General features: G+C 40.0%; 1 protein-coding gene across 25 annotated transcripts in view; it reads left to right on the top strand.

Moving 5' to 3' along the window:
• Positions 1 to 20,930, top strand: part of PIGL (phosphatidylinositol glycan anchor biosynthesis class L) — a 130,988-nt gene that overhangs the window by 3,053 nt on the left and 107,005 nt on the right. For 23 of the 25 annotated variants that reach the window (XR_010408537.1, XR_010408538.1, XR_010408540.1 and 20 more), the window contains exon 2: positions 12,809 to 12,908. The exons of 1 other annotated variant lie outside the window; for it this stretch is intronic. Coding sequence is in view for 18 of the 24 variants with exons in the window: in XM_064582698.1 (XP_064438768.1) it covers positions 12,809 to 12,908 (100 nt within the window). In the remaining 6 variants the exon portion in view is untranslated. Of the gene's footprint in view, positions 1 to 12,808; positions 12,909 to 20,930 lie in introns of those variants that run through there. One more of the 25 variants, XM_064582707.1, reaches the window with a different exon arrangement.

The following is a 20,930-nucleotide window of genomic DNA, read 5'->3' as shown; positions in this document are numbered from 1 at the left end:
AATAAGTTGGTACATCCAGATGATAGAATATTATTCAACGCTAAAAAGAGATGAACTATCAAGCCATGAAAAAACATGGAGGAACCTTAAATGCACATCACTAAGTGAAAGAAGCCAGTCTGAAAAGGCTGCATACTGTATGAGTCCAACCATATGACATTCTAGAAAAGGCAAAACTATAAAGACAGTAAAAAGATCAGTGGTTGCCAGGGGTTGGGGGGAAAGAAGGATGAATTGAAGGAGCACAGAGGATTCTTCAGCAGTGAAAATGCTCTATGATATTATAATAAGGGATACATGTCTTTGTACATTTGTCCAAACCCTCAAACTGTACACCACCAAGAGTGAACCCTAATGTAAACTATGGACTTTGGGTGGTTATACTGTGTCAGTGTAGGTTCATCCATTATAACATGTACCACTCTCATGGGGGATGTTGATAATGAGAAAGGCTATGCATGTGTAGGGACAAGGGGTATAAGTGAAATCTCCATATCTTCCACTCAATTTTGCTGTGAACCTAAAACTGCTCTAAAAAGCATAATTTTAATTAAAAAAAAACCACTTTGTAATTTAAAAAATTATATGCTAGTCCTTATACTATACCGTAGGAATAAAACAGTGAAAACAAGCTAGATTAGGATCACGTCCTTGTGAAACATAAGGTAAGCATTTACTCATGTTAATAAGAACTAGATAATAATAGCCTTTGTTTGTTTCAAGTTTTTATTTAAATTCTGGTTAATTAACATATAGTGTAACATTGGTTTCAGGATAATAGCCTTTTAAATGGTTTCGTAGAGATAAACCTTAATTTAGTCATCCCTTTATTGTATGTATATTTAGAGGGTTTTTTTTTTTTTCCAGTTTATCACTATTACAGGTAACAGTGAACATCTTTATGTATTTCATATTATTTCATTAGGACTGATTTCTAAATCTGGCTGTTTTTAAGGCTTTGCAAGCAAATCAAATTCCCCAAAACCTACCAATTTATATTCTCACTGACAGGTAGTGAGAGTATCTCCCTCAATATAGCACCCTCTCTAGCACTGACTAGTATTTTTTTTTTTTTATATTACTTCTTGGTATAACACTTTTTCCCCTCAAAATCTTTTGTTGCCAGTGAGGTTAACCCATTTTTCATTTATTGAGAATATGGGTCTAAGCACTATTCTTCTCAGTTTGTGCTATTAAGGATTTTAACTGTAAATAGATACAGGTAATGGCCTCACTGTTTCCTTTTAATGGTATTTGTGTTTTATATTACAACTGCGGGAGACAAATTTTAACAAATTTGTTTCAAGATCTAGGAGAGAAACCTGGATATTATTCACCAAGTATTACAGGTGCAGTGACTTCAGTAAATTTCTCCTTGTTTTTCAGCAGGTTCAAACCAGAAATTCAAATATTTTCAAATGAAAAAATATAAAGCATGCCCCTGGTACATATTAAACACACAGTATCTTTGTCCTGCAAGTGTTTCCTCTAAATTGAACTTGCCATTTAAATTGTTCTCTCTTGTAACTTTTTTAGATATTGATTTATAAGGGAGAGCGTGGGGTGGGGTGTGCAGTGAGAGGGAGAGAGAGAATCTTAAGCAGGCACCAAGCCCAGCACGGAGCCCATGGCGGGGTTCCACCTCAAGACCCTGAGATCATGACCTGAGCCGAAATCAAGAGTTGGATGCTTAACCAACCAAGCCACCCAGGCCCCGTCTTGTAATTTTTAAATTCCTTTTATTTTTTAAATTATTTTTCAAATCCCCAACTCATTCAAAAAGTACAGATTAAACATTACCTACACTCCTAATTTATTTTAACATGAAAAACAGGAAGCTAATAGCTTGTGATACAATGAGGGCGGGGTGTCTGGGTGGCTCAGTCGTTAAGCATCTACCTTCGGCTCAGGTCATGATCCCAGGGTCCCGAGATCGAGCCCCGCATCAGGCTCCCTGCTCCGTGGGAACCCTGCTTCTCCCTCTCCCACTCACCCAGCTTGTGTGCCCTCTCTCACTGTGTCTCTCTCTGTCAAATAAATACATAAAATCTTTAAAACAAGAAACTGTAATGGCATTGATAGAGAAGATACTATGGACACAAAGTGGAGAAAAGCATGAATTCTCATCTCAGGGTTTTAGATTAAGGAAACTTCTCCAAAGAGGTTTTCTTTCGAGCTGGCCTTTAAAAATAGGACTAGGTATATCGGCAATGGGCCACATTGTTACAAGCATCAGTAAGTCTTGGACTTAAATCAATAATTCATTCTAACTACATTGCCAGTTTTAAGGGGCAGGGAAAGAAATGTACTGTTTTGTTATTAGTTCCTCATTTAATCCTCTCAGCAATCCCATCATAGTCATTATTAAATATATACAACACTGTGTGTGTGTGCCTGTTTTACAAATACGGAAACTGAATCACAAGGAGGTTAAATAACTTGACCAAAGTGACCAGCTATAATGTAGAGACTCCCGGACCCTGTTCTAAACCATTACACCCAATCTGCCTGTTGCATTGTCTAGTATACTATGTCAGTTGAGGAAATAACTATTTCCATTCCCAGTATATGTTCCAAGACGCACTAGTTCCTCAAGCTGCTATTAAATTAAATGTGGGGGATATTAGCCAGATGTGCTATCCCCCATTTAGAGGTTCACAGCCCTTAGAATATCAGCATCTTTGAGAAGTCTTGTAAAATAGCCCATTTAACTTTGTTTCGTCCAACAAATTTCCAATTTATGTAACCACCAAAGTATCTATTAATGTACACATGGGAGAAAGCTGTAGTAGATAATAGGCTGTTACTGAATACATTCGGTGGAGAATTAACACAACCAGTTCTGTGTTTTAGAAAGCTCATTCTGGTGGCAACGTGGAGAATGGCTTAGAGGGAAAAACTGGAGTTGGGAAAACCAATTCAGCCCCTCCTTTCCCCTGAGACTGTACTCCACCTCTCATACCTGAGATTTCCCTGTATCTGTGATCCATATGCTATTCTCTTTGTCAGTTGGACATCCCTCTGCCAATATCATGCTGTCTTAATTACTGTAGGGTTTTGTTTTGGGTTTGGTTTTGTTTGGTCTTTTTAAGATTTTATTTTTGGGGCACCTGGGTGGCTCAGTTGGTAAGTGTCTGCCTTCAGCTCAAGTCATGACCTCTCCCTCTGCTGCTCCCCCTGCTTATGTTCTCTCTCTCTCTCAAATAAATAAATGAAATCTTAAAAAAAAAAATATATATATATATATTTTTTTTTTTTTTTTAAGTAACCTGTACAACCAGCGTGAGGCTCAAACTCATAACCCTGAAATCAAGAGTCACACTTTCCAAAGACTGAACCAGCCAAGCACCCATTTTTGGTTGTTTTTTTTTTTTAAGATTTTATTGGGGCTCCTGGGTGGCTCAGTCAGTTAAGCATCGGACTCTTGCTTTTGGCTCAGGTCATGATCTCAGGGTCATGAGATAGAGCCCTGCCTCAGGCTCTGCGATCAGGATGGAGTCTGCTTAAGACTCTTTCCCTCTTCCTCTGCCCCTCCGCTCCGTGCTCTTTCTCTCTCAAATAAATAAATTTAATTTAAATTTAAAATTTAAAAAAAGATTTTATTTGAGAGAGAGAGGGAGAACAAGTGGAGAGAAGGACAGAGGGAGAGGGGCTCCCACTAAGAGGGGAGCCCGACACGGGACTGGATCCCAGGACCCTGAGATCATGACCTGAGCCAAAGTTAGACACTTAACCAACTGAACGACCCAGACGCCCCAGCCAAACACCCCATAATTACTGTAGCTTTTATACACTATTATCTGGTATGATAAGCCCTCTGATCTGTTGTTCTTCAGGGTGTATTTGCTGTTTTTGACCTTTTTTCTCTCAAATACATTTTAGAATAAGGTTGGTTGTGTTCAAGGAAAAACTTTTCTGGCATTTTTATTGGACTTTCACTGACTCTGTTGATCAATTTAGGGGAAGTTGATGTATTTTCTTTTTTTCTTTTTTTTTGAAAGTTGATTTTTTCAATATAGTCTTCCCGTCTATGATTTTATAGTCTGCTCATTTACACTGGCCCGCTTTAATGTCTATAAAATAGTTTTATAACAGTCTTACATATGTATTGAGATGATTAGTAATTTTTCCTTTAATCTGTTTCTCATATTCAGAGGTTCTCTTTGCAAATAGTATAGTCTCGTTACATTCTCATAGTTTGATACTAATTTCTTTAAATATATTAAATACTTATATCTACTTCTAATAATTCTAGTTTTTGTAGTCTTTGTGTCTGATTCTGCTCTTTGAATAACTCCTTCCAAGTGACTTGTTTCCAAGTGTATTTTGCGGGTCAGGTTTTTTTTTTTTATCATAAGCCCATGCTTCTTGGAACCATATTTCTAATAATTTAATGACTTATATTTGCTTCAGCCAGGCAGCAAAGGGCACGACCCACCTTAGATCACTCAAAATTTTAGACTGAGATTTTTCGGGCCATAGAGCTAGCTTAAGCTCAGGGCCCAAACCCAAGGGCATTAGCTGTCTAATGCGGGGTGACAAATTATCTCGAAACTTAGTGGCTTAAGGCAATAATGATTCCTTATCTCTCATGGTTTCAAATAGCACAGTAGTCTCTACCCCACAATGCTCAGTACCTCAGCTGGCAGCCCCAAAGGCTGGGACCTAGAATCACCTGAATTAGCTAAAGATGCTGGCCAGAACATCCACATGGGGTAAGTCCCTGTAGCTTGGTGGCTTCCTCACAAGCTGGTGGCTGGGTTCCTGGGCAAGAATTCTGAGAGGGAGCCTGCACTAAGGGGTAGCCGCATTACCTTTTTTGGTCTAGCCTTGGAAATCAGGCAGGATCACTTTGACTGCAAGGCAGTCCCAAGTCACATCCAGATTCAAGGAGAGACAAAGACTCCGCCTGTTGATAGGGAGCAGCAAGGTTCTCCAAGTACATGTGGGACTAGAAATATTGCTATAGCTGTTTTTGGAAAACACAGTGTGCCACACCAAGTGAAGACAAGCGCGTACTTAACAATTCTTAGGGGGTGATATTTTCCTCATTTTCCCTCCCTCTGGAACCTGAGACAGAGATGTAGCCCCACCATCTCTGTTTAGAGTGGGTTTTCTCCTTGTTCCCCTGCTGTAGATAGTGCCTCTTGAAGGTCCTATCTTCGTGTAGAGGTCTCCTTATTTGTGCCCAACCTTTATCTGCTCCTCCCCCAACTTTAGGCCACCAGGCACAGGTGCCCTGGCTTCAGGTGCCCTCTACCTGTCTGGATTTGTGCTACCTATTTAAGACCTCCAAAGAGAGCCCTTACTTTCCTGCTAATTCAGCCATACATTCTTCTCTTTTTTTTTAACATTTTATTTATTTATTTGAGAGAGAGAACAAGCGGTGGGGAGAGGCAGAGGGAGAGAGAGAGAGAGAGAAGCAGACTCTCTGTTGCGCAGGAAGCCTGACGCGGGGGTGGATCCCAGGACTCTGGGATCATGACCTGAGCCAAAGACTGATGCTTAACCAACTGAGCCACCCAGGTGCCCCCCAGCCATGCATTCTAAAACATGTTTGCCTTTTATTTCACATGTTCAGATATTCTATGCTAAGAAGGTCTCTCCAGACATCTGATCCACCTTACTTCCTAAAACAGAACTTAGCGGGATATTTTTAATATTGCTTTTTAACCATGAATAATTCTTCACCATTTTCCTCATTGAGCTATATTTCAATCCAGCCTCAAGAAGTTAGTCTCATTTAACTTTTTTCTTTCTGATCCGATACATTTGGGACTTCTAAAAAAGTATGATCTTAAATATTAACTGTATGCTGTTGAGAATAGAATAAATTTGTAATATTTAAAAATATGAATTCTGGGGCACCTGGGTGGCTCAGTCGGTTGAGCATCTGCCTTCGGCTCAGGTCACGGTCTCAGAGTGCTGGGATCGAGCCCTGCATCAGACTCCCTGCTCGGTGGGGAGTCTGCTTCTCTCTCTGCCCCTCACCCCACTCTCGTGCTCTCTCTCACTCTCTCTCAAATAAATGAAATCTTTTAAAAATATAAAAAACAAAAAATAAATAAAAATATGAATTCTGTGTATACCTGAAACTGTTACACATCGATTACATCTCAATAAAAATCAAAAAGGGAGGGCCTGGGTGGCTCAGGCGTTAAGTGTCTGCCTTTGGCTCAGGTCATGATCCCAGGGTCCTGGGATCAAGTCCTGCATCGGGCTCCCTGCTCAGCAGGAAGCCTGCTTCTCCCTCTCCCACTCCCCCTGCTTGTGTTCCCTCTCTCACTGTGTCTCTCTCTGTCAAATAAATAAATAAAATCTTTAAAAATAATAATAATAAAAATAAATCAAACAAAAAATAATTTAAAAAATAAAATAAAACTTGAATTCTATTTCTTTAAGGGAGTTACGGAAACTTCAGAACATGACACAAAGGTTACATATATTTCCGGTCCTAATTTATAAAAATAAATTAAAATTTCATATTTGTATGCATAATATACATATATATAAATAAAATAAGTGCTTTTCCCTAAGGTTTAGTTTGATAGGACTTCCATATGATTATGTCAACCAAAGAATACATAGGCATCCAAGGACTAACTGAAAACAATACTTATTCATAACTGTTGATACTGATGGGTGAACTGATAGGTTAGCTGTTTATGAGCATTTTATATATTTCTTTTTTTTTTTAAAGATTTTATTTATTTGAGAGAGAGAGTGAGAGAGAGCATGAGAGGGGAGAGGGTCAGAGGGAGAAGCAGACTCCCCACTGAGCGGGGAGCCCGATGTGGGACTCAATCCTGGTACTCCAGGATCATGACCTGAGCCAAAGGCAGTCGCTTAACCAACTGAGCCAGCCAGGCGCCCATTTATATATTTCTTAATATATATTTACTTACCTTCTTTTTTATAATTAAGCTTAGAATTTATATGCCAGGCAACTTTCTATACAACCCCTATTCTGAACCTAGCAGTGTATAAGTGTCTGTAAAAATGTTTATGTCTTGCTGAGTATTTACCCAACTAAAGAATGCTACACACTTTTCAGAGCTTTTATTTACTTAATAAGTTAGAATTTTAAGTCTAAAAATAAAGGACTTGCTTAAACTATGAGAAATCATAAAAGAAATGCTAGTAAACATCAGGGAAGAAGATCAAGTCAGAGACCAAAGAGAAGTCCCACAGTGACAAAGATTGCTATGAATAGTGAAAAGGAAAGACGCAAGTGTGAAAGAGAAGGAAAATGCAGTAGAACTCAGAACTATAGAATGGGAATAATCAACAAAACAATACATTCTGAAGAGCTTAGTATTGGAAATACTTGTTACAACTGCTCCCTGCAGTGAATTAGACACTGTTCTCAGGCAGTACATAGTTATCGTTCCATCTGATACAAATATGCCCGAATATTCAGAAAAAGACAGTTCCCCATATGTTTGCCCTGTTAATAACAATCTCTGTAAATCACAGATCAGAAAAACTAACAAAAAGTAATATTTCCCTTAGTAAAAAAGTCATTATTAATGCACTCCTTCTAGGAATGATAAGGAAATACAGTACTTACTTTGCCTGAAACTAAGTAACATCGTGTATCAGCTATATTTCAATTAAAAAAAAAATACACTACTTACAAGCATGAGTATATTGGTTGATAATAGCAAATGGCAGTGTTCCTTGATCTTGCCTGCATAGATACATGCTCAGTTTTTTTTTAAATGAGCTTTTAAAAACTTGTTCTACCAATTTTGTTTTGTTTTTTTAAGATTTTATTTTTAAGTAATCCACACTGAACATGGGGCTTGAACTCACAACCCCGAGATCAAGACTTGCTTGCTCCACAGCCTGAGCCAGCCCAGGCTCCCCTCTACCAGTTTTAAAGACATAATTTCTGGGGCACCTGGGTGGCACAGTCGGTTAAGACTCCAGCTCTTGGCTTCAGCTCAGGTCCTAATCTCAGGGTCATGATCTCAGGCTTGCGAGATTGGACTCCGTGACGGGCTCCGAGTTCAGCGCAGAGTCAGCTTGGGATTTCCTCTCCCTCTCCCTCTGCCCCTCCTGCTCTTGCTCTTCCTCTCTAAAATAAATAAGTAGGGGCGCCTGGGTGGCTCAGTTGGTTAAGCGACTGCCTTCGGCTCAGGTCATGATCCTGGAGTCCCAGGATCGAGTCCCACGTTGGGCTCCCTGCTCGGCAGGGAGTCTGCTTCTCCCTCTGACCCTCCCCCGTCTCATGCTCTCTCTCTCAAATAAATAAATAAAATTTAAAAATAAAATAAAATAAATAAGTAAATCTTTAAAAAAAGTAATTTCTGTTTTACAGTGATAGCTAATAATTGAAAGATTTTTATTCAGTGCAAATCTAATTTTTTATTGTGGAAAAATATACATAACAAAATTTACCATTTTAGCCATTTTTAAGTATTCAGTGAGTGGCATTAAGTACATTCACAATATTGTGTAACCATCACCACTATCTGTTTCCAGAACTTTTTCATCTTCCCAAGCAGAATTCCACATATTAAGCAATAACTCCCCATTTCTTCCTCTCCCCAGCCCCTGGCTGCCACTGTCGTACTCTGTGTCTCTAGAATAATTTGATTATCCTAGGTACTTCATATAAGTAGAATCATGCAATAATTGTCCTTTTATGTCTGGCTTACTTTTTTTTTAAGATTTTATTCATTTATTTGAGAGAGAGTGAACAAGAGAGAGAGCACGAACTGGGTGAGGGGAGGGGCAGAATCTCTGCTGAGCAGGGAGCCCAACATGGGGCTCGATCCTGGGACTCCAGAACCATGACCTGAGCCAAAGGCAGACGCTTAACCAACTGAGCCACCCAGGTGCCCCTTATGTCTGCCTTACTTTAATTAGCATAATGTTTTCAAAGTTCATCCATGTTATAGCATATATCAAAATTTCATTCCTTTTTAAGACTGAATAATACCCCATTATATATATATGACATTTTGCTTATCTGGATACCTGGGTTGTTTCCCTTTTTTGGCTATTGTGAATAATGCTGCTAGGAACGCAGGTATACAAGTATCTGTTTGAGTCCCTGTTTTCAGGGGTTTTTTGAGTATATATATAGGAGTAGAATTGCTGAGTTATATGTTAATTCTATGTTTAAATTTTTGAGGCATCTCAAACCAAACTGTTTTCCACAGCAGCTTTACCATTTTATGTTCCCACCAACAATGCACAAGGGTTCCAATTTCCCCACATCCTCACCTACACCTGTAATTTTTTGTGTGATTTTTTTTATATCGTTAAAGCCCATGTCATGGTGATGGCTTTTTGTTTTGTTTTTAGATTTTATTTATTTTTTTAAAGATTTTATTTATTTAATTGACAGAGACAGCGAGAGAGGGAACACAAGCAGGGGGAGTGGGAGAGGGAGAAGCAGGCTTCCCGCCGAGCAGGGAGCCCGATGCGGGGCTCAATCCCAGGACCCTGGGACCATGACCCAACCAACTGAGCCACCCAGGCGCCCCTAGATTTTATTTTTAAGTAATCTCTACACCCGGCAGGGGGCTTGAACTCACAACGCCGAGATCAAGAGTCGCACGCTCCACTGACTGAGCCAAGCAGGTGCCCCTGTTTTTTTTGTTTTTGTTTTTGCTGTAGCCGTCCTAGTGGGTGTAAAATGTTACCTCGTTGTGGTTTTGCCTTGATTTCCCTAATGGCTAATGATATTGAGCATCTTTTCAAGTGCTTATTACCCATCTGTCTTTGGAGAAATGTCTGTTCAAGTAATTTGAGCAATTTTTTTAAATTTTTATTTTTTTATTTATTTGAGAGAGAGAACACAAGTAGGCAGAGCAGGCAGAGGGAGAGGGAGAAGCAGGCTCCCTGCTGATCAGAGAGCCCGATGCGGGGCTCAATCCCAGGACCTTGGGATCATGACCTGAGCCGAAGGCAGCCACTTAACCGACTGAGCCACCCAGGCGTCCCGTCATTTGACCAATTTTTAATTCTAGTTTCGTTTTTAAATCATGATTTCTCCAACTGGGTTCATACTAATGGAAGAGAGTCTAGGTCTTTTGGTTTCAACTTCCATTGGGGGACTGAGGCCTTTGGCTTCTAGTAACACTGCCTACTCCTTTTATCTGTCCATCCTAGGGTTGGTAGTTACCTCTTGCTGTCACTAATCTCTGGGCCACTTCACTGGTCCCTGTTTTGTTTTGTTTTTTTTTTTAAGGGGGTTGGGTCAGAGGGAGAGGGTAGAGAGAGAATCCCAAAAGCACGCTTCACACCCAGCATGAAGCCCGTGGCAGGGCTTGATCTCACAACCCTGAGATCACAACCTGAGCTGAAATCAAGAGTCAGACTGAGCCATGCAGGCACCCCTCCTATTGGTAAAAACTTTCGAAAATATACTCCCATTATATGTGTGTGTGTGTGTGTGTATATATACATATATATATATATATATATACTTATTTATAATTGTATTAAGTACATGGCCCATTGAACTGGTGTGAACATTATAAAACATTAACAAACGTTGACATATAAAGGACACGGTATACAAATTAAGAGGAAAAGTTCTAAAGCTTTTTCTCACCCCAACAGATAATCTTGTGCATCCCAGAGTACACCTACCCTAGTTGGACACAGTTCTAGAGTATGTCATTAAGGGCTGCTGAAGGATCTCAGACACATTCTGCTGAAGTGCTTACATGTTCACCAAGCTTAGGGAAAATTTTTAAAATGGTCTCTGACTTCAACTCCCTAAACTATTTTAAGTTCCTTAATTCAAACACAAAGTCATAAAACCAGCTCCATAAACTCACTAGCCTCCATTCTAAGTAGTTCCTCAGAATCATAATCAGAGTCTGATGTGCACAGCCTCTGGACTTAGGAAGTGTTCATTAGACTTTTTTTTTTTTAAGATTTTATTTATTTATTTGACAGAGAGAGACACAGCAAGAGAGGGAACACAAGCAGGGGGAGTGGGAGAGGGAGAAGCAGGCTTCCCGCGGAGCAGGGAGCCCGATGTGGGGCTCGATCCCAGAACCCCAGGATCATGACCTGAGCCGAAGGCAGACGCTTAGACTGAGCCACCCAGGCTCCCCCCATTAGACTCTTTTTCACCAAAGATCAAATAACCTTGAGGTGAAATAGGAGAGGGTATGTGTATGGATTTGAGAGGAACCTAAAATATAATAGCCATCATAAAACTGACTATAGTTTCCATCTGACTTAAAAAAAAAAAAAGTAAAATATTGTGATGAGAACAATACGAAACTAAGCTATTATCTGTGGAGTCTTTTTTAGGGTTAGTCCCTTTGTTGGATACAATGTAATGACTTGTCTCCTTTCTGGGCTCAAACAGTTCACCACTAGCACTAGAGTAACTCCCACCAAAGTTGAAAGGTCTTGCAGAACGGTTTTTGTCTGGGTTATCTGGCCAGTAAAGGAAGCCCCTCTTGGTTCAGTACTTCATGAGTGGGTGAAGTGTGCTGGACACCAGGATGATACAAAGTTGAAGGAGACTGTGACTTTTAAGGTCAATGACATTTAGGAATTCATAATCTGATCATGGAGAAACATTCATACATCTGAGCAGAATACTGGAAATGATTCCTTGCCAGAAGAAATGGGAGACTTCCCAGAGGGGATGCCATTTGGTCAAGACAATGAAAATGGATTGTAATTCAGGAAGAAATGAAGCAGAGGAGGGGGAAGGTAAAGTTAAAGAAGTCGAGGAAAGAGAAAACACTGTGTACTGAACTGGGTGGATATGTATTGCTTCATGTAATCCTCAGGAAAGCCGTAGGAGATGGTCATCATCTTCACTTTACAGGTGGAAGACCTGTGGCTCGGGAAAGTTAAGTAACTAGCACACATTACACATGCAATTATCTGCTGGAGAGTTGAATTAAGGGGTGCATTAGCTAGACAGTTGCTCATAAGTGCAGTTTAAGTGGTACTAAATCTTCACCGTATATTATTTGTAAGGATACAGAGAAGCTGTACTTAGCAGAACCGTTCTTAGGAAACAGAATATATGTGTTGGGAAAAGAAAGGATATATAAGCTATTTGGGGCACCGATGTGGTCAAGATCCCCCAGGGACACATTTTCCTGTAATACTCAGGAGTAAGAGCCTCTTTAAATAAACGTTCAACAGATTTTTGAGGACTATCAATTAAAAGAGCCCAAATTAATAGTGTGCCCAGGTACCTGACTTATTCTGTCTGGGCAGTTATAGAAGAGGCAATCTTAAATCTGCTTACCTCCAAAGCCAGTGGTCTTGGCAATATGCAGTACTGCTTGTAGCATGCTACGGAAATGCAGACAGACAGACAGAGGGACAGACAGATAGATACAGAGATGGGGAGGCTTAAATGGTGATGATTCTAAAGACTGGGCTGATGTCAGTCATCTCACAGGAGTGAGTAATATTTCCTTCAGCCTTTCATCATAACCACAAATTTTTCAGGTGGCTTAAGTCCCTTAGGGAACAAGATGAGATAATAATGAGTAAACTGGGGGCGCCTGGGTGGCTCACCCCATTAAGGGTCTGCCTTCGGCTCAGGTCGTGATCCCAGGGTGCTGGGATCGAGCCCCGCATCGGGCTCCGTGCTTGGCGGGGAGTCTGCTTCTCCCTCTCCCACTTACCCCTGCTTGTGCTCCCTCTCTTGCTGTGTCTCTCTCTGTCAAATAAATAAATAAATAAATAAATAAATAAATAAATAAATAAATAAATAAATAAAATCTTTAAAAAAAAAAAAAGAATGAGTAAACTGATAGATTTCCACTATTAAAGAAATCTACCACTGTGTATTTGTTATCTTCAGGAAATTACTACAATCAAGGGGAGGTGCGTAAGAAAGAACTTTTGCAGAGCTGTGATGTTTTGGGGATTCCATCCTCCAGTATAATGATTATTGACAACAGGTAATTTTTCCTTCAAAAATGTAGAACTTCTTTGGCAATAAATCCACAGTGGTACACTCAAAAGACACCAAAAACTAATGTGGGTGGGTAAGACCATCTTATTTGAGAAGTCTACTTAAAATAGTTCCACATTTGTTTTTAAATGACAGTGTAATGCAAATAAATGTTTTCAACTTCTGTTCAGATTCTGTCTCTGAAGATAGCTACTTCTCTTTTAATCTTTAAAAACACTGTTACAAAAATTTCAAAAAATACACAATAGTATAAAGAACTGTGTCATGAACCCCCAGATGCCTGTTACCGAAGCCCAGTAATTATCAAGCCTTTTTTATATTTGCTTCATCTACCCCCACTTCCCATATTTTGTGTGTGCAAAGCACTTCTAAAGAAAATCTAGTCATCAGGTTGTTTCACCCCTGCATGGTTAGATAGACGTCTCTTAAGAAGATAGACATTCTTTCCTATGGTCACAATGCCATTATCATCGCATCCAACAAAGTTAATACTTAATTAGTAATTAATTAATGTTGGTGTCCTCCAACACCCAGTCCATACTGACATTTCTCCAGGTAGCTCAAAACTGTTTTTATAGTTGGTTTGTTCAAGTCGGGGCCTAAACGAGTCCACACCCTATAGTTGGTTCACATCCTGCACTTCATTGCTCCTCCCTCCCTCCCCCACGTTGTCTTTGTTGAAAAAACTTAGTTGTTGTATAGAATGTCATGCATTCTGGATTTGTCTTGCCTACCTCCTCATGGTATTAAGTTGTTCTTCTATCATTCATATTTCTTGCAAACTAGAACTTAGCTGTAACTTTCAGGGGTGCGAATACCGCTATAAATTGTACTGTGTACTTCATATTGAATCATTTCAGGGGACCACATGCTATCCGATTGCCTTGCTTTCTAATGATTCTACCATTGATAGTGAATTCACACGGCAACGGCTGCTCCTTTCATTTTAAAGACCCACACCCACCTTTCATGTAATGCTTTCATGATTGCCTGAATCATTGGTTTTAACTAGAAATAGCCAAATGCTGAGTTTCTAAATGTCTCCTGCATTCTAAATGTATTAGCTGTAATTCTTCTGCAAAGCAAAATTTTATCAGCTGGGGCTATTTAGTTACCCTAGTATATAATTTGATCTGAATAGACTGGATAAATGCTTAATTCTTTCTTTTTTTAAGATTTTATTTATTTATTCGAGAAAGAGGGAGAAGGAGAGGGAGCATGCTCAGGGGGAGGGGCAGAGGGAGAAGCAGACTCTCCGCTGAGCAGGGAGGCTGACTCAGGGCTGGATCCCAGGCCACCAGGGTCATTACCAGAGCCCAAGGCAGATGCTTAACTGAGCCACCCAGGCGCCCCTAAATGCTTAATTCTTTAATTGCCATTTTCAGAATAAGGAGTCAATGCCCTACATACCTCCAGCAGTAATCCATTGTTTGTGGCTTGGATGGGGAGGGCACTTTTTTATTTCATCGGGTACCTATGTGTTTTTATGTATTCAGGGTTTCCGTTTCGGTCGTATTCTTTGATTCTCCAATTGTCTCGTCTTTGGCTATTGAGCCTCTTAATGTTAGCTCCTATGTCCTTTTGGCATGGTCTCTTTAGTTGTGTAAGATTTGCTTGCTGTCAAGGACAACGAGATTTCCCAGTGCCTTCTTGTATGCTTTCTTGCCCCAGTCCTGGCATCAGCCATCCCTCTAACGAGCTTTGGTTTCTCTTGGTAGGGTGTGGTGTTTAGAGACCATAATTAGAGTTACTAGGAGTGTGTATTGCTACAGTGTTATTATTTCCTATTGTTACTTGACCTTCATAGTGGACAGAGCTAGTAAATATGTATTTTTTTAAGGAAAAAGATATCAGGAATACTAATGCTTACAATGTAGAGTTAATATTTCAAGGGTTTTGTTTAATACATTTGCTTTTACATCAAATCTCTTTTCTCTTACACCGTAAGTCTTGCTTTCTAACAACATGAACATAATTATTCTCTTTTTAAATCTTGTTTAAGGATTTTATAAAACATGAATGAAAAAAATGCTTGAAAAGCAGATATTGAGGGCACCTGGGTGGCTCAGTCGTTAAGCGTCTGCCTTCAGCTCAGGTCATGATCCCAGGGTCCTGGGATCGAGTCCCACATCGGGCTCCCTGCTCAGCGGGAAGCCTGCTTCTCCCTCTCCCACTGCCCCTGCTTGTGTTCCTGCTCTCACTGTCTCTCTCTCTGTCAAATAAATAAATAAAATCTTTAAAAAAAGAAAAGCAGATATTGAAACCAAGGCTAAATATAATATGACTGATCATGATGTCTGTAATTTACTTTAGAATGATTCAGAAAAAAAAAAATGCATACCTATATAGATTAAGCCCAAATAGTAAAATATTAACAATTTGAACATTGATGAAAGATACATGAGTGTTGATTATACTATTCTCTTAACTTTTTTGTTTGTTTGTAAATTTTTATAATAGAAAAAATTCTGAGTACCATACCACATACCTTTTCTCTGATTATTTTCTGGCATATATAAATATATGTTAATGTATTGTTACTGACCTGCCTCTTCAATTAAAAAAAAAAAAAAGAAAACTCAGGGGCACCTGGGTGGCTCAGTGGGTTAAGCATCTGCCTTTGGCTTAGGTCATGATCCCAGGGTTCTGGGATCGAGCCCGCATAGGAATTCCTGCTCAGCGGGGAGCCTGCTTCTCCCTCTCCCAATCCCCCTGCTTGTGCTCTCTCTCTCTGTAAAATAAATAAATAAAATCTTAAAAAAAAAAAAATCAGAGGTCTACATAACAGCAACTGGAGTTTGTATTACTATCTTTTGGGCTTAAATATCTGTTCCTTACCAGCAACATTGCTTTTGGGATTTATTATAAAATAAACTGTGCTTACTTCCTTTTTTTAAGGTTTTCCGTTTCTGTTATTGGGTAATGTGCAAGAAGGGGATAACACAACTTATAACATGATGAAGACACAAGTTCCTTGAAGTATAAGCAAAGAAGAAATAAACAATCACCCCCAAAATGTATAAAAGGCCAAAGTAGTAATTTTGCTGATGTTTTCAACTCATTCCTACAAAACAAAATTTGCTCTGCTATTTTTACAGGCCAGGAGTACTAGAGAAGAAGTTATAAGTTATATCTTTACTATAACCCGTATCTAGTTATATCATAATTTTCAGATTCTGTTTGTCCAGGAAATGAGTCCCATTTGGATAGTTTACCATTAAGTAGGTAAACACTAACCAATTTCTAAGATGAACTGGTAACTTTACTTAACAGTTGACCTTAATTCTGGGACATAACAAGGGAAATTTATAAGAAAGATGAAGCTTGCTTATCTGGTATGTGGTTTCTGTTATCTAGATTCTAGATACACAGTTAAGGACAGGAAAGAAGTGCAGTAGAAGCTGCCTTCACCCACCATTTGTTTATTCCTACTTTCTACATTATTTCAACAAAGTCCCAGTCGGATTTTGTTGTTTACCCTTACAAGATTAGAACAAGTACACTATTAGGAGCACCTGGGTGGCTCCGTCGTTGAGCGTCTGCCTTCGGCTCAGGTCACGATCCCAGGACGCTGGGATCGAGTCCCGCGTCAGGCTCCCTGCTCAGCGGGAAGCCTGCTTCTCCCTCTCCCACTCCCCCTGCTTGTGTTCCCTCTCTCGCTGTGTCTCTCTGTGCCAAATAAATAAATAAAATCTTAAAAAAAAAAAAAAAGAACAAGTACACTATTAGATGAAGGAAGTTACTAGTCCAGGCAGGCTTGGTGAATCTAATGAGTTACAAATGAGTCTGAATCTGCTAGGATCCGTTTAGGCAGCTTCAACAGTAAATGTGTCCTCCTGCATATGAAGCCCCCGGAAAGCAAGATGGCGCCAGGTTGGCTCGACAGCATCATCAAAAACCCAAGTCCTGGGCGCCTGGGTGGCTCAGTTGGTTAAGCGACTGCCTTCGGCTCAGGTCATGATCCTGGAGTCCCGGGATCGAGTCCCGCATCGGTCTCCCTGCTCGGCAGGGAGTCTGCTTCTCCCTCTGACCCTCCTCCCTCTCATGCTCTCTGTCTCTCATTCTCTCTGTCTCAAATAAATAAATAAAATCTTTAAAAAAAAAAAAAAAACCCAAGTCCTTTCCATATCTCTGTGCAGCTGTTTCCATCATGTCAACATCTCTCCCCTCATGGTTAGAAGGTGACCGCATTAGCAGTTGCAGGCGTCCCCTGCAGACACAACTGTGTCCTGCCAGGAACGGGGGTATTTTCCTTCGGCACATCTCTATATTCTTTATATTGTGGAGAAAAACCAGGAGTTGCCAACAGACTCTCTGAGGTCTCCTGCCCTGCGTGGATCATCACCACCACCACCCCCTCTACCAACATCCCAACCATGGTAGCTGTTAGATACCAGCTTTATTTATTTATTTATTTATTTATTTATTTATTTATTTGTTTAAGAGTGCTCTATTTCAGCAGAAGAATGCTGGGAATGGCTATAGATAGGAAAAAATGCTCATTTTGCCTCACTGTCTTTTTTTTTTTTTTTAAAGATTTTATTTATTTTTTAGAGAGCAAGCGAGAGAGAAACAGCATGAGAGGGGAGAGGGTCAGAGGGAGAAGCAGGCTCCCCACTGAGCCGGGAGCCCGATGTGGGACTCGATCCCAGGACTCTGGGATCATGACCTGATCCGAAGGCAGACGCTTAACCATCTGAGCCACCCAGGCGCCCTTGCCTCACTGTCTTACAAAGCCTGTATGCTTTACAACCCACCTAGCCTTGTGTTTTTGTTGGGTTAGGTTAGTGAAGGTCTAGGGGACTGGCCTAGGCTGGGGCCTAGCTATAGGACTGCTTAGGACGCAGAGCAAGGAGATGTATTTCAAGTGTCCAATCTAAACCAAGGAACAAAAGATATATTAAGCAGATGACGTAAACAAAAGGAAAACAGGCTAAAAAGACAGAGCAGGTTCTGTGGGTAATACCTGGAAAACTACTAGCACCTCTAGAAGATCCACAGTGGAGCCTGGGGAAGAGCAGAAACTATAAATGGCTCTAAGTTGATTAAGACCACTTTGTTGAGAAAAATCCAACGGATTGTTAGGCTTAGATTGTCTCCACGCATTGTCCATGAGCTGAGTCACTCTCCCTGGGTTTCCTTTTTCATTTCAGTACCTGCTTTAATTAGCTGCTTCCTCCCACAGTAGAAAAGGGTGGAGGGGAGTAGAGTTTAGATGAGCAGTAAATAAATTAGCACTGGCAGACATGTATCTCTTACTGTTTGAACCTTCATGACATCACAACAGAATCAGAAACAAGAGTGGAGACAGATGATCAGTTGTTTGCTTTAGAATTATCACTTTAGGGGCGCCTGGGTGGCTCAGTCAGTTGACTGAGGGACTCGATTTCAGTTCAGGTCGTGATCTCAGGGTCATGAGATCAAGCCCTATGTTGGGCTCTGCGCTGGGCATGGAGCCTGCTTAGGATTCACTCTCCCTCTGCCTCTCTACCCCCTACCACTTTTGCCATAAATAAATAATTAATAAATGAAGTTTTAGAATGATCACCCCGATGATTTTTTTTTTTAAGATTTTATTTATTTGACAGAGAGAGACACAGTGAGAGGGAACACAAGCAGGGGGAGTAGGAGAGGGAGAAGCAGGCTTCCCGCCGAGCAGGGAGCCCGATGTGGGGCTCGATCCCAGCACCCCGGGATCATGACCTGAGCCGAAGGCAGACACTTAACGACTGAGCCACCCAGGCGCCCCCACCCCGATGATTCTGATGATAGAATGGATTGAAGAGTTTAGGACACAGGCCAATCAGTCTCGTGCATTTATCCTGGCAAAAGGAGAATGTCTCAATTTAGAGTGCAGCAGGTAAGATGGAGATGAGGGGATGAATTCGAGTCTTATTGAAGAGGTTTAAGTGGCAGGATTTCAAGAACAGAAGAAATCTGGGATAATGGAAATTACAGGCATAGAGATGTAAGTGGATAAAGATTAGCTGGCATAGTTTACAGGCGAGAATTGGGTTACGGGAAAGAACAGATTAGACATCCTTAGCATATAGAAAAATTAAAACCATTGGAGTGGATGCAGTTGCCCTTGGATCAATGGGGCGATAAGAGAGTATGGAGATCAGGCAAGGCAAGAAGAGAAAACCACAAATGACGAGGAAGAGAATTACGCATTTGGTGTCATATAACCTGAGGAGTGGGCATAGGGATAGTTCAGAAAATTGTGAAGCAAATGAGAAGTCCCTACTCAGAGAAGAACCCCAATATTAAGCAAAATTAGCATCAGATGCTATAAAAAATTCTGTATCCTTCTTTTTTTCATGAGAGAATATTTTTAGCATTTCCCCAAGTCATTAAATAGTCCTTAGAATGGTCTTAAAGATTTGATCACAAGGATGTATTATAACCTGATTAACATTCTCCTGCTATTGAATATTTAAGTGTTCCCGATATTAAAGTATTTTAAAATTTGATAATAAATCTTTGAAGTTCTGACCCTTTCCTTAGGTAGATCCCTAGATGATGAATTACTGAGACAAAGGATAGGACTTCTTGTAGTTTCTTTTATCTGGGTACCAAAAGCATTCTTACTAAAGTTATTGTGGCTCATCTTATTTTTTTGTTATTATGAATAAGACTTTTTCTGATATATTTTTTAAGACTTCACTGCTGATGTGGAGAGGATTTACTGATTTTTATGTATATTTCTTTTATATCCATACACTTACGAAACTTCTTTAAAGAACCTAACAACATTTCACTTGATTCTCTTAGTGTTATGGGTAAATCATCTGCAAATAATACTAATATAGTCTTCCATTTTTCCATTAATGCCTCTTATTTATGTACCACTTCTTATTAGTTTGGGTGGAATTTCTTAAACTGTGTTAAACAATTTTAGTAAGAGCAGGTAATTTGATCTGCATTAATGATTTGATTGAGAACACATCTATTTTTAGTATTAACTGTGTTGACTGCCGGTTATGAAAGATATTCTTGGGGTGCCTGGTGGCTCAGTTGGTTAAGCATCGGACTCTTGGTTTTGGCTTAGGTCTTGATCTCAGGGTGGTGAGATCAGAGCCCCATGTAGGACTCCATGATCAGCACAGAGTCTGCTTGAGATTCTCTTCTCTCTCCTCCCCTCTGCCCTTCCCCCTGCTCTTTCTCTCTCTCCCTCTAAAATAAATAAATAAAAATCTTAAAAAATATATATTCTTCATTGTGTTAGGCATTTTTGTTGGGAACTCACCTTCATTGTGTTAGATTTGGGGGCTCCTGTCATTTCAGTGCCCTACAAAGAGATAAGAAAAAAATTTCAGGGGTGCCTGGCTGGCTCAGTCAGAAGAGCATGCAACCCTTGATCTCAGAGTTATGAGTTCCAGCCCCACATTGGGTGTGAAGATTACTAAAAAAATAAATCAACTTAAAAAAAAGAAAAAAGTTTCAGTTTATTCTCTATTTTATTTGGCTCAGGGTAAACTACTGGGGTCATCATGGGAGAATTTTTTCTCTGTCTATGCCAATTGGTTCTGTAATGCTTTCAAGAGCACAGATCTAGAGCCAGACTACCCTAACTGCCCCAGCTTTATCAGGTTATTAACCATCATCTACAGAAGTTACTTACTCTCTGTTTGTAAACTTCCTCCTCGGTAAACCTTGAAAGATACGTGATTTTGAGTAAATCTGTGAAAGAAATCACTTGTTTGTTTGTTTGTTTGTTTGTTTCAAAGATGACGTACTTCCCTTTTACTCCGTTGGTATATGTTGCGATTTCTTTTCTCATTATTAAGATTAGTAATAATATGAATGGGCTTGTGCCCTGGCACCGTGTTTGCACACGTGGACATCCTCCTGTGCAGTGTCTGCTTTGCCCAGCAACGCAGGATGTTTCTTCAGGGCCAGGTCTGAGTGGTGAAGACTGCCCTCAAACCAAAGATCTTAGCTTGGTTATTAAGGTCATCATTCTCACCATCTATCTTAATTTATTAATTTTTGTATGTATTCTGAA

The sequence above is a fragment of the Mirounga angustirostris genome, unplaced genomic scaffold (assembly GCF_029215605.1).
Source record: "Mirounga angustirostris isolate CCGP_5_RB_7025 unplaced genomic scaffold, mMirAng1.0.hap1 SCAF_17, whole genome shotgun sequence".
Lineage (NCBI taxonomy): Eukaryota > Metazoa > Chordata > Mammalia > Carnivora > Phocidae > Mirounga > Mirounga angustirostris.
The sequence above is the reverse complement of the archived record's forward strand: the minus strand, read 5'-3'. Positions and strand labels throughout refer to the sequence as shown.